This window comes from Callorhinchus milii, unplaced genomic scaffold (genome assembly GCF_018977255.1).
Source record: "Callorhinchus milii isolate IMCB2004 unplaced genomic scaffold, IMCB_Cmil_1.0 Scaffold1, whole genome shotgun sequence".
Taxonomy (NCBI): domain Eukaryota; kingdom Metazoa; phylum Chordata; class Chondrichthyes; order Chimaeriformes; family Callorhinchidae; genus Callorhinchus; species Callorhinchus milii.
In genome coordinates, this window is record NW_024704742.1 from 113,286,286 (window position 1) to 113,300,440 (window position 14,155).

General features: G+C 39.0%; 1 protein-coding gene across 2 annotated transcripts in view; it reads left to right on the forward strand.

Moving 5' to 3' along the window:
• The window catches only part of edil3b (EGF-like repeats and discoidin I-like domains 3b), a 125,732-nt gene that overhangs the window by 97,300 nt on the left and 14,277 nt on the right, over nucleotides 1–14,155 (forward strand). For both annotated transcript variants that reach the window (XM_042334474.1, XM_042334476.1), the window contains exons 8-9: nucleotides 208–352; nucleotides 2,577–2,761. In XM_042334474.1, coding sequence (XP_042190408.1) covers nucleotides 208–352; nucleotides 2,577–2,761 — 330 coding nt within the window. The remainder of the gene's footprint in view (nucleotides 1–207; nucleotides 353–2,576; nucleotides 2,762–14,155) is intronic.

Below are 14,155 nucleotides of genomic sequence, written 5' to 3' on the forward strand. Positions count from 1 at the left end.
TTTATGCGACATCACTATGTGCAAATTGGCTGCCACGTTCGCCCACAAAATACTATATTTTACAGTAATCCTGTGATGCGCTTTGTAATGTCTTCCAACTTAAAAGGTGCTACATCAAGAACAAGATTATTATCGTTGTTATTATTGATTTTGGGAAGAATCTTCAGAAATCGGTTGCATTTTCTTACTGAAATGTTCATGTTACAGATTTTCCGTGGAAATGTTGATAACAATACCCCACATGCAAACTCCTTCAATCCTCCAATGGAAGCCCAGTACATCCGTCTGTACCCCCAGGTGTGCAGGAGACACTGTACCTTGAGAATGGAACTGCTTGGCTGTGAGATGTCAGGTACCATCAAATCTCAGCATTTTCTTGGTGCACGTCTGTCTTTAAAGTGATCAGCTATAAAAAGTTCTTTGTGCAATATGGTAGCGTAATGATCAAATGTTTAGCAAACTGAGTTTCCATGCACAGGTCTGTTCCACCTCATATAATTCCTATCAAAATTCCAGCAGTATCTGTGTTAATTAATCACATTGTTGCCAAGGAATTTGGTTACTGCTTGTTACCTTGTTTTTTACTCTGGAATAGTCAGCTTGTGTTAGCTTGGCAGTGGCCAAGGTGTAGTCCTCCTGCAACATCATAAAGCTTGACCACAATAAACTGTCTCAGTAGTGCATCGGTGCTGTTTGGGCATTTCCATTCATACAAATGGTCACCTAAAGATCTACGTGAGGATTTCCATGGGATGAAGGTTAAATCTATTGGTCTAATGGCCTGGGACTATACAGAGGAAAATAAATCCACTATTATTACTGCATAATGACGGAATGTCTTTAACAGGTAGAAGAAACCTTCAAGGCTTACAACACATTTTTTAGGGAAAAAAGCCTGAATCGGGGAGAAGCAATGTTAAAAGAGATTATGTTTGGGCAACAGGGGATTTCTATAAAGTTATTGTCCAGGGAGAGGCCTAGTGAGGTGTAAGACTAATTGGTGTGAGTAGACTTACGTCCAAAAGGAGTGACCAGATAGACAGTTTCCTTGTTATTGGTGCTCCACACAATTGACTGTTTTTGTAGTTAAATAAAAACCCATATTCATAGAATCATAGAATATTAGAGCACAGAAGGCGGACATGCTACTTCAAGGGGTTAGTCTTGAGAGCCTCTCTAGAAGTTGGCAAAGCATTTTGTGGTTCCAAAGGGAGTCTTATTTTGAGACATCAATTGAGCAGACTTGCTCTCAGTGAGAACTTGAGAAATGGATGGGTTTTGGTGGCGTCTGAATACACTGGAGAATAGACCTTTCAGTTTTTTTCTCCAGTCGCTGAATCTTCTGTAGAAGTAAGTCAGGCTGCCTCTAACATTTCAGCAGTTGACACGGGCTCTGAGTATTATAAATGTCACTTTTTATGGATGATTTGATGCTCTGCATCATTGATTTCAGTGCAGAAACATTATGTTTGCTTGGATGCGTAGTGACATATGGAAAACTTCCAGTTATAAAATAAATCAGGATTAGTTCATGCCACTTGCACCTTCTTCCTGCAGGGGGGTAGCTACTAGTTGTGTAAGTTTGGATCAAGCCTTAAAGAGGATGTTTAGTTGACTGAATTACCTCTATAATCCCAAATGTTATAAATCAAACTGGCTCCACTTCTAAACGTCTCTCATGCCTCATTTATACTGCAGCAGTGTAGTGATTCACAGCGGGAAATACGATTTATATTTCATGCTTCAAGTAACTCTCGTGGGACTGAGGAGAGCTCTGTGCATATGTAGAGCTCCATTCATGGATGTCAAATACAAGTTCGTTTTTTTAATGATATTAAGGATCTGGTCATGAGTCAGCTTAATGGCAGTCAATTCAATGACTTCCCATTACCCACCCCGTCCCACTTGACCAGCACATATAGTTTATTAAGTTTGAAAGTTCATTACAAATCTGATTTATAGTGATTTGTATTGCAGCCAATTTCATCCATTCCATTCGAAAGCCTCAATTCCATTTGTGCAGCACAAATGGGATATTGCTCACTCCTTGTTGCCTTGTTTTTTATGGAACAGTCAGCTAGGAGCAGATTATTTGTGTTGTATTCCTCCTGCTGTAACATCATAAAGCTTGACTTCAGGAAAATTATGAAAGAGGAACACTGTCCACTATATTGGATGCAATATTCCTCACCAATGGGACATTGGGTCATCCAGCTTCCAGGCTATAAATCACCTTCCATTATTTCAGTATGAAAATAGTTGCCTCTATGTCTTGGTTGATCCCGTTTACAGGCGGCCACATTTGCTGCATATAATACTTCCTCTGACACCTAAACACAATATGGTCCTGAATTTATGGAAAGCATTTAGTTGCAGCAGATGAGGTGGGAAGGTAGAAAATAATTCTTCAACACCTCATTCATAACAAAACTCAGGTGATGATTGTGTTTTTTAAAATAAAAGAAAGCCAATTCTATTTGAGTGTGTCGCAGAATGTTTGTACCACTTGGTTATTTGTAAGCAGTTTTCTTGCCTTTGCTTTGCTCTATTTTAAGCAATCTATTCTATTCTTTTAGGCTGTTCAGAGCCTCTGGGGATAAAATCAGGACATATCCAGGATTATCAGATTACTGCTTCCAGTATCTTTAGGACCCTAAATTTGGACATGTTTACATGGGAACCCAGCAAAGCTCGACTGGATAAACAAGGAAAGATTAATGCCTGGACGTCAGGGCGCAGCGATCAATCACAGTGGCTACAGGTACAGTTTATCATTCGAAAGTCTATCAAGCCTCCATTACATAGTTTGATGCTTATTGTTCCTCTACAACTAGGAATGCATTCATCCAGCGCCTTGGGATTTCCTCCCAATGTGAAAGGCGCTATACAAATGTAATTTGTTGTTGTTGTTTACTGCTTCCACTGAACAATTCCAAAGTCTAAGGATAATTTATAACGCTCCTTGCATTTGATACATTCCTTTCACGTCAGTAGGTCATCTCAAAGCTCTTTACAGGATTTACTGTCAAGTATGCTTTGCAGATGAACGCGTCAGCCAACTTGGACACATCAGTGTCCCACAAACAGCCATGAAGTGAATGACCACTTTTATCAGGGGGATTAATGAGCAGGACACCAGCAAACTCCCTTCTCTTTTCAAATAGCTTTATGGGATTTTTAAAGTCTCATCTCATTCGTAGGATATTTAGCTTGAATGTACTCATGAATCACTCGTCCCCTCTTACAAAGCAAAATCAAGACAAGTTCTAAGAAAAAAGGTTTCAAGATCAAGCAGTCAGGCTTACATTTTCTGTTTTACTATAACTTCCCATCTTTCGTTTAAATGGGTATTATAGCCTCAAGAATGGCCCAAATGGTCCCTTAACTGATTCCTGCTTTGTTCTTCAAATTTAGAATGAACAGTAATGATTCCCTCTTTAGTTTGTCTTGTACCAATCCCGTTCATCATTTCAAGAGAATATTGCAGCAGTTTCCTATACTGCATTGGTATTAGAAACCTAAAGGATGATTGAGGGTGGGAATAAATTGCAGGAGCTTGGGTGAATGTCCTGCAACTATCACAGTTTTTTATTTGGTGAAATCCCACAAATCTTAGCAAGCTCAAAGCAAGGCCCCCACTTGAATAAATTACTGTAGAAAAACCCGAGGACAGAGAGAAAAAAAATTAAGGACATCATTTTCAATGACCCTGAGCATGACAAAGCACCAATTGAACCTTTTTTGTACTTTAAGTAAAATTTATGTACAAAAAATTTAAATAATAATGTTACAGTTTCCTGTTTAGTTCTTCCCCACGTTTCACAAGAACTGTAGTAATTGCTTCCAGGAATTTGTAAGACAGTCATTTTTATTGCAAGACATTATAGAAAACAATATTTTACAGGCTGACTATTCTGTATTGCTGGAAAGTTATTTAGCATTCAGAGCGCTGAGGATTTATAATAAGATCTGTCCCGTCAGTTATTACCCTAGGAAAATGTATAATGGATATGGACAGCCCTACAGCTAGCTCATAGAAGAGTGTTTGTGGCACACATACAAATCTGTCGTATGGTGGCCTAGATTTCTATTTTTATTTATTTGCAGCATAATTATTGTGGTAGAGTGCTCAGTTAAAGTTGTTTTTCCCCCACAACTTGATGTAAAATCAATGTTGTATTAATACTAAATTTGAACATGGAATAATTCTGCCACTTTTTTTTTGCACAACACAGCCTAGGATTTGTTTAATTTATCCACCATCATGTCTGATGGTATAAAGTATGTTCAAAAACTTTTCCCCAATTTTCTTTTGATAAAGTAGGCCTTAGATAATAATAGTAATAATCCTTGCATTTGATATAACATATTATCACATCACTGAAACATCTTAAAGCAAAAATGTATTATAAAGTGTGATTACTGTGTATTATAGGTAAACACAACAGCAAACTTTGCTTACAGCAATGACCTACAAACAGCTGTGAAGTCAATGACCAATTTTATTGATTCAAGAGGTAAACAAGGCCATAAATGCTTTCATTCATAAAAAAATATTGGCATCAAGGCCACTATTTGTATATTCCCAAATTAATGGTGGCAAACTCAAAGTGTAAGTGTATCAGAATTTTCACAGTGGCAAGTACATGAATGCTAACTTTGTCCCAATTATCGAAAATACTCAATGAGGAGCCATCTTATTAGCATCTTATTATTTCACACCACAGGTTTTTTTATGGTCAGCTGTGGGTGGGTTTTTCATCATCATTATGCATCATAAGTATAAATTATGAATATTCATACCAGATTGACAGTTCCACATATGCATGCTACCTACACATGGAAATTTACCTGTCTAAAAAGGAATGTGTACCCTCTTCCTGGAGGGAAGCATCCTACTTACCTAATTCCAAAAAGTATCACTTGCCGGAAGGTGACAGCCTACACTTGGGGTCCCTGGGGTGTGCATCTTGATAGCCTTGGAGTTTAACCAGCTAAACTGTATAGCATTCTGAGCACTGTCTCGGACTCAGGGGAGGCCATGCTTATTTCCCCCCCACCCCACTCCAAGGAAGATACTAAAAGTTGTGTAAAAAATACTTAAGTAATCAAAAAAATTCCAAGTTTGGATTACCTTTGCAATATCTTTCAACCCAAAAGAGAGGAAATTGGTGGGTTTGAGCAAATAATGTGTCTACTACTATTAAAATAACAGTATTGGAAACTGTGATCTGATAAACCACATAATCTTTTGTCACTCCTTTTTTTAATGTTCTTAAAATTGATGATCTTTTTTTTTGCACTCCCCTCACCTAATTTCTCATGCTTTTTTTTTCCTCACGAAAGTTGGCAACTCATTGTTCCATAAGTTGATACCTTATTCACGTGACAGTCTCCCTGTGTGAACTTGATCGCCCACAAAAATAAACAGCCATTCACTTTACAGTATATTCTATGAAGCGCTTTGAGAAGTCTCGAAGACATGATAAGGTCCTATATCAAATGCAAGGATTGTTATTATTGATAATTTTAAACACACAGTTATTCCTCCTTTTATTTAGCAAACTTGCTATCTGAATGATGGATTCTGCATAAGGCAGACTTTAAGACAAAAAATCTGCGGTTATAAATGCCTGAAAATGACGCTCTGTGCTGAACTTTGAAATGGAATATTTTACAATGGGAGATTAATAATAATCCTTGCATCTGATATAGCGCTTTTCACGTCTTCTAGACATCTCAAAGCGCTTCACAGAATATACTGTAAAGTGAATTGACTCATAATAATGAACAACTCAATATGAGTAAATTCTCAGACTTTGCATGAAATTTGTTTCCAGTATTATTCCCTGCTGTGAAAGCACTGGCAATTTCAGGAGTGGATAGTGTCATTAGTGAGCAAGGCAGAAATTTCATACATGCATATTATGATGAAGTACAATTTATTGTTCAGACATGGAAATGTAATGTGTTTTATAAAATGACAGACACTTGATCACATACACTTGCTGAATTAGATTGCTGACAGTCTTTCAGTCCCTTCTATTCCAGTTATTAATGATAGAATTGACAACATTGGTGTTAGATAACAGTTGGATATCAGCAAATAAATATGCACAGATCCCTTAAAAGAGTGACATGTTACCTGTCGATAAGTATTTGCCCAGGTATATGATACTGAATTTAGATGGCAGGAGTCTCTACATTTCACCAAAATGCTGGTTTCAGGTTTGCTTCTGTCAGGCACGTGAGTGAGGGTTCGACACTTTAAATTCTATATGTGTAGGTATTGTGTGCATGGAGCTCACACAGAAAGAGGGTTCAGAGTAAAATAAAGGTAACAGGCTGAGAGGCTGATTGTCAGGTCATCTCACTCTCAGGTCATTCTCTGGCCTCTGCTTCCTTTATTCTGCATTAGGCCCATTTATGTGTGGTCTCCAGAACCAAATGGGCATGTGCACAACACTTAATGATAATACTTGCATTCAATATAGCATCTTTTTACGTCATTGAGATGCCTCAAAGCACTTCACAGGAATGACCTCACAGCTCATTTGACCCTGTTGCATGGGAAAAGTGCTGATGGCAATGCTCGGCAGGTGATATTAGTCATTCAGACCCTGAATCATTCTTTGTGTGTTGTGTATAAGCGCTATGATGTTCAGTAGTTGCTTGTAGCTGTGTAAACAAAGATTGCATTGTTGCATTGATTACATTTCTGAACGGACAGTGACAACAAGGCAGTTGAAATTTTCTGCTCTTCCATCATTATTTCTACTGATATAGTTTGCTTTCAGCCATTAGTTAGAATGGGACACGTTAGGCTTAGAACAAGTTTGGCATTGTAATGGTAGGACACTATGTATTCTGGAACAAATTAAATCATCTTTATCCATCTTATGATCTTGTGACTATCTTCTGTTTCACAAGATTAGTTTGGATGAAGAAGGCCCTTAGACCCATCTGATGCCTTTCCTCCAGAGTACCCACTCTGTTGTCCTCCCATCACAGCATCAAGCTGTTTTTTTTCAAATAAGTCCAATCTCCTGGCCTCTATCACCCTTTCTGGCACAACCCTTTCCAGTTATTAATTATATTCTTGAGGAACTTTTAGGAAATGGCTGCAGTTTAATTCAGAGTTCTGAGCCATCGAGATAGTGCTTAGTGTTCAGACAGTTTTGTTTTAGAATTTAAGATTGTGAATAATTTTGGTCAATTCTTAAATCCTGTCTCAATTTGGAAGCTGCTTTTATGTTTTCGTTTTGAGTATGGTGGAAAGCCAGCTTCCAAATTAAAACTAAGTGTAAACCTTTTCCAAAATAATGCACAATCTTAAATTTTAAGATGATGTTTTTGAGTTTAAGAATGTGGGTCTCATGTCTTAATTACCAGCGAGAAAATTACTAAATGACATTCTCTGTAATCTCCATGCATTGAAATCGTGGATCCTGTGCAGGAGAGGTGCAACACGTTTACACTAAATATAGAACATAGAATTCTGAAAAATAAAAATGTTGTCTTAGTGTGAGCAGACCTTTAGAAAATCCATTGCCTAATAGTGCAGTGTTTTAATGTTGTATGTATTAGTTATATAAATTAAGGTCCCAAACACCTTTGGAAAATGCATTTCCAAATGTCATTATAATAAAGTAATAGAGTCTACGGTTTGTTACATGAATTGTAGGAAAAGTAGCTTGTCTAAGCAGCACTGCATGGGATCACAAGCAAAATCCTTTAAATTATGTTAATACTTGTACAAGCTTGTACATCAAAGGAGTATTAAACATTCAGAGCCACAAAGCGCATTAAATAACATTTAGTTTTCTAACGCACGCCTGTGGCACTAATTCACCAAATGCGACCACTCAACTTTTTACTATTTGGGGCACCACTGGAGTCCACATTACCCTACTGCTAATCAGATTCAAAACAAAACTATTAACAAACGGGCAACAAAACTGCACTGTAAAAACAAGTAACAAAAAGCACCTTAAATTGATCTATGAATTTAATAATAATCCTTTTTAGATCTGCTGCACTTGTTGTCTTCAAACCACAAACAAAACAAATGGATAACTCAGCAGTGTAACCAGATCATATATGGGCTACAAAACACACACAGTCACAGGAATTTACAGTATATCCTGTGAAGCACTTTGGGACATCCTCCTGACATATTATAAGGTTTATTTTATGTTGAATGAAGCATCGCACACCACATATTTTACTTTAAATCGTTATCTTTCAGCTATCTCTGGGCCATTTTCAAAGGTAGTAAACATCACGGCACTCAAGTCGCCCTAAGCAATTTTGCCCTTGCGCAAATGTTTTAACAATTTAACCTCAATCATTTAAAATGCAGTATCTGAGGGGACCTTTATCAAGACTGCAAGTTGGTTTTGGAAATGAATAAGCTGGAAAGGAATTCGAGTGTTCAACCACATTCATACGTACTGACTTGCCATTTCGATGGTCTAACCTTTTTGCTGATTCCAATACCTCTGGCAGTGCAGCATCGAATTGTATTTAGAAAACTGGCATCTTAATTCCATCACAGCCATCGTTTGAATGTTCTAAGTCACTGGATTTTTTTAGCCATTTGGACAGGCTGATAAATGGAATACTTTGTAGCCTTTTAGAGTGTAGGACTGCTCTATGTATCGTATGAATAAAATGACTCACTTGTGATAGAAAGCATATAACTCACAGTTTCTTCATAACCAAACCAAGCTACTTTTAGGGTGCCACATCATATCAGTTATTCTGTTCGTAAATTGAACCAGCTCATTGTAGATGCTGTCTTGGATGTGGCGCTAGCTGTGATAGTGTTGCAGTTTCTTGGAAAAAAAATTGCACATACACACATGTTCCACTATATTTCTAATCTGAGCTGATTGCTCGGAGATGCCAAGTAGAGGCCAAATTCTTTCCCACAGCGGAAAGAGAATTAGATAGTGTGATGCTCCTCCTAGCTGCTGTGGCACATACCATTTACAGTCACTTTCATGTCCCTTTGGCATTAGGGATCAAAAGAGGGATAAATGCCTTTTTAAATAAAAAAAAGCCTTCAGAAATCGGCCACTTATCATCTGTGCGTGCATCGTCTGGAAATACTGATAGTTCAAGGATAGTTGTAAAGAAATGTGAGCTGTATGACTGACAAAACAGGCATGCAATATGCCAGTGTTAGATCTTGGGGAATTTCTGCTTCAGTAATTAAAACAAGCAATAGTGGACTGAGGAGGAAGAACCTTCAGTTGAGCCTTCAGGAATTTGTTTAGCGTTTGCGGCAAAGTACTGAATAGCTCAAAAGATGAGAGTGTAATCTGCCTTTTTTGATTTACAATGAATTAATTCCAGTTGACTGTCTGTGACATGTGCTGTGAATTTGAGATCAAGTTCTGCACTAGCATAAATTCTTTTTGGGTGTGACAAAAAGAATTTTATGAGGATAATTACGCTGCAGCTGTTTAATGAGTGTTTGTGTATTATTTTTGCCTTTATTTGTTTTTGAATGAGGGGCATCAGCATTCCACTGAAGCGGAGTGAAAACTGTCTGATTATTACACTTGACATCCCTGTTAGGCTCTGCAGATAGTTAAGACTCCACCATCTGGACTGAATTGAGATTTGAACTTGGGTCACTGGCCTCTGAGCCCTCCCTTAGAATTTCATCCCTGAAGGATTCGAGAGAAGAGTAAAGGATTTAAGAGCAGCATCGAATTCAATGCATCAGGTGAAAACTGGGCTGAATTTGTTTCAGTTCTGAAAAATATGCCTCCTGCTAACCTACTTGAACAATAATTGTAAAATGCCTGGAACAGAGAGTCCTGTGCCTTGCAGAGATTAGATGTTAGCCTGGGGACCTCACGTAGTGGGTTAAATTGGGGGCGCTGATGAAAGAGTGATCTTATTAAAGAATTTAAATTCAACAACAGTTATAAATGTGCAGTGTGCCCTATTCGATGACTTGGGCAGTGTTTCTCTACTGTGCCTATTAATGCATGTCACATACAAAGCAACATATTATGCGAGAGTCATTCCAGTTACTGATTGAAACCTTTTTATTAAGCAGCAATTTCAGAACCCAACAGAGACCTTCCCATAATTAACAAGTGTTTCAATTTACCTTATTTAGAAAATCAAAGGCAGCCTCGGCAAGGCATGTGGTACCTTCATTAGCCTGCTGCTATCACTACACCTCCCTGGTCCTCATAGCTCACAAAAAGACAACCATTGGCTTGGCAGATGGCCCCTGGGAAGTAGTTGCATAAGCCGTCCTTAATAACTCCTGAGCTTGCCTTATGAGCTTCCACCCACCCACCCTCCCACTCTCTTCCATGTCACACAGGATTTTGTGACCTGCAGAGCTGCAAATGGAAGTGATTATATAATGGTCAGTTAATTTACGGAATGTTTCGGACCAGAACCTTGTATTCTTCACTGGTGAAGTTGAGAATTTACATTACGATTCACTACACCTAGATTACAACAACAAATTACATTTGTAAAGTGCCTTCCAGGTTGGGGGGGATGTCCCAAGGCGCTGGGCAGTCAGGGATTTGGATTTGAGGTGAAGGGCAGGGACGGTAGGGGTAGGAGGGTGACCGAAGGCATGGTCGAAGAGGAGGATCTTGAGACGGGCCTTGAAGGAGGCAAGTGAGGGAGTGAATTGAAGGCACTGTGGGATGAAAGGCTGAAGGCCCGATTGCCGATGGTGGGGTGGGCAGGGCGGGAGACATGCAGTAGGCCAGAGCCTGCTCCAAATGTAGGTGTTGTGAATTCAATAGGATTCACAACACCTACATTTACAAGCCAATGGAGAATCATCCCTTCCTAGTGTTTTAGAGCCAGCAATTGCAAACATTCCCTTACCACTCCCACCACGCACGCCACATATAATAACAAAAGGTCTTTATCAGGTCCAAAAATGGCAGTGCCAACATTGATGGAAAGCATGTGATAAAAGATTTCCAATAGAAAACACTAGGAGTAGTGGATTCTCTACTGGTTGATTAATGTATAGTTTCTCTTGCTACAATGTATAGGGCTTCAATTCAAAATTATACACTCACTGCAATTGTTTATTCAAATGGTATTACACTAGTACTTTAATATAAGGCAGTCTTCAGGGCCTTGTGGAAGGTGGAGTTGGGAAGCTGAGCAGGGCATTGGAAAAACCCTTTGAGATTTCCTCCTGATATGAAAGGGGCTATATAAATGTTAATCGTTGCTGTTCTTTCACTAAAGGTGAACATCTCAAAGCGCTTTACAAAGACTGAATGGGAGCCTGAACTGGGAGGGGACAGAGAATGGGGTTAGTGGGTGATGACCAAAGGTGCTGTCAATAAGGTGGGTCTTTCGAAAGCTTTCAACCAGTAGAGAATCACTACTCCTCATGTTTTCTATTGGAAATCTCTTTTCACTTGATTTCCATCATGTTGGCCCTGCTATTTCTGGACCTGATAAAGGCCTTTTGTTATTCCAGCGCACATACGACCTCCAGTGGCAAACCCAGAGAAGCTCAATTGTAACAAGACAGGACAGGAGTGGAGGGAACCAGATGGAAGAGAGATTCAGAGGATGGGGCAAAGGAAGGGGCTGACAGCTCGCCTGCTGATGGTGGAGCAGGATGGGCGGGAGCCATGAATTAAATCAAAGTTGGAGTGGAGTCAGAGACTGGGATAGTAGGTCGCAAGAGATCATAGAAGTATGGTAGGGCAAAACCGAGGCATTTGAAGGTAAGGATGAGGATCTTAGGTGAGCTAGGTGAGGGTGGGGGTGATTGTCTTGCGGAATCTAGTGCAGGAGAGATTTGCGGGCTGCAGTGCTCCGATGATCTGGGGCTTGAGGAAAGTGAAGCAGAGCTGAAGTGCTTTGTGACCATCTTCCCCTACTACTCAAATCCAGCATGATAATATTGGCAGTAAACCATTGTTCGTTCCTCATCCAGTAAATTCTGGCTGATGCTGACCCAGCAGTGTGTGTACCTTTTGAACACACTCTTGTGTGTCTATTAACAATACATACAACCTCCTGTCTTTTCTTGTTACATTTGAGCTTCTCTGGTTTTGCCACTGGAGGTCGTATGTTCCATCATCATTGGAAGCCTTCACTTAACCACTGTTGTTCCTTCACTTATCCAACTGGTTGCTGTGGACCTTCACATCAGATCAAGGTTGCAATTACACTGACAGACCAGAGCATTTTTTTTGAACAGCAATATGTTTTTGTTTTAAACTCAGCTGCAATGACCTTCTATGTACAGTATTATGAATTGAGAGCCTTTTTTATTGAGGAGCGGTGTATTTATAATTGGGAAATAACATCAAGTGACTTCTTAAAGCTTTCAGAGCAGTTAAATATAGACTTGTCTGTGTCGAGTCCAGCTTAGGTTTCAATTTTGTTTTCCACTTTGAAGGTTGAACGGTAAATATGCAAAATATCTTCTACAAGTGTGACCAATTATTCCTATTCCTGAATGTATTTATGAAGATATGACATAATAATGTATTGTGTAGTGGAGTGCCAAGAGTACGATTTATAATTGCAGTTTCCCACGTAACAATTTTAAAAGGAAAGATAAATCTTGTCAGCCGGAGGTTTGGGAACAGGCCTGTCTACCTCTTTGCAAAGGTTTGGAATGGCAGAATGTGTGAAAGGAATTGAAAGGAAGAAAAGATTTTTTTTGAATGCAACTTGAGCGGTAAACTCAAGCTAGGCTCACTTTGTGGCACTCTTGCCTTTGAGTCAGAAGGTTGTAGGTTCAAGTTCCACATCGGGACTTTGAGTGCATAGTCTATGCTGACACTGGGGAATGCTGTATTGTCAGAGATCCCATCCTTCTGATGAGACAAAGGTCCTATCTACCAGTTCAGGTGGACGTTAAATATCGCATGGCAGTATTTGAAAAGAACATTGACATGATAAGACACAAATACAAGAATTATCATTGAAGTGTAGACCTGACACTCCCCCCTCAGAGCCAGGCAGACAGGACGCACACAGACGCTCTCTATATAACAATAATAATAATAATAATCCTTTCATTTGATATAGCGCTTTTCACATCTTCTAGATGTCTCAAAGTGCTTTACAGAATATGCTGTAAAGTGAATTGACTGTAATATTTGTGGGTGAAACACAGCAGCCAATTGCGCACAGCAGTGTCCCACAAACAGTCGTGGATTGAAAATGACCAATTTATTATTGTTTTTTGGAGGGATTATTATTAGGCGTGTGGAGTAAGGAAATTTGCCGAAGGTTTCGCCCTGCCTGGAATTGAACCCAGGTGTCTCGCTTGCAAAGCGAGTGCTCTAACCACTGAGTTACAGGACTCCACTATAGCAGGTTTCGGGGTGGGGGGACGGACAGCAACATAACAACCGCAGAGGATTGCAGGCACCTGGGTTTGCAGACAATGCCTACCATCCCTCTTACAGATCTGCGCACTCGCAGTCATCTATAAGCCATAACAGCTTTTAACACAATGTATAGGGAGATAGGTTTGAAAGAAGCAGAAAGTGGAAATTGCCATTTATTGCCACTTTGTCACCAGATGATCAATCATTTTTTTTCAAGCACACATTAAGCATTAAGTTGCAATTTGAGTTAACCATGTGCAAACAAAATGTCTACAGAGGAAATGACAGACCCACTTGACCAATTATAGATGATTCTGTAATCTCTCTTCATTGTTTTTTAATTATATAATAACTACCATATTTAATTCCCTGTTTACACATGGTATCTTAACCCCAAATTGGACCCCATTAAGTTTAAATCATCCTGTATAATGTATTGGTGAGATCATATTTGGAATAAATAACTTGCCTTTCAGCACCTATAATATCGAAATGTCTTTAAGTGTCTTACAGTAATTTCTGTCTTGTGTCTCTTTGTAAGTAACAGGTCAGCTAGTTTTTTTCACAGCAAAGTGCCACAAGCAACTATTAAATGTGAATGTCTAATTTATTTAGATGATTTTTGACCAGGACACTGAAAGAAAGTCCCTCATCTTTATTTATGGTTTGTGGGACATTGCTGTGTACAAGTTGGCTGCCACATTTATCTACAAAATATAAAATTTTGGTAATAATTACTGTAAAGCGCTTTGAGACATTATATGATAAGATACTATATTAAATGCAAGGAT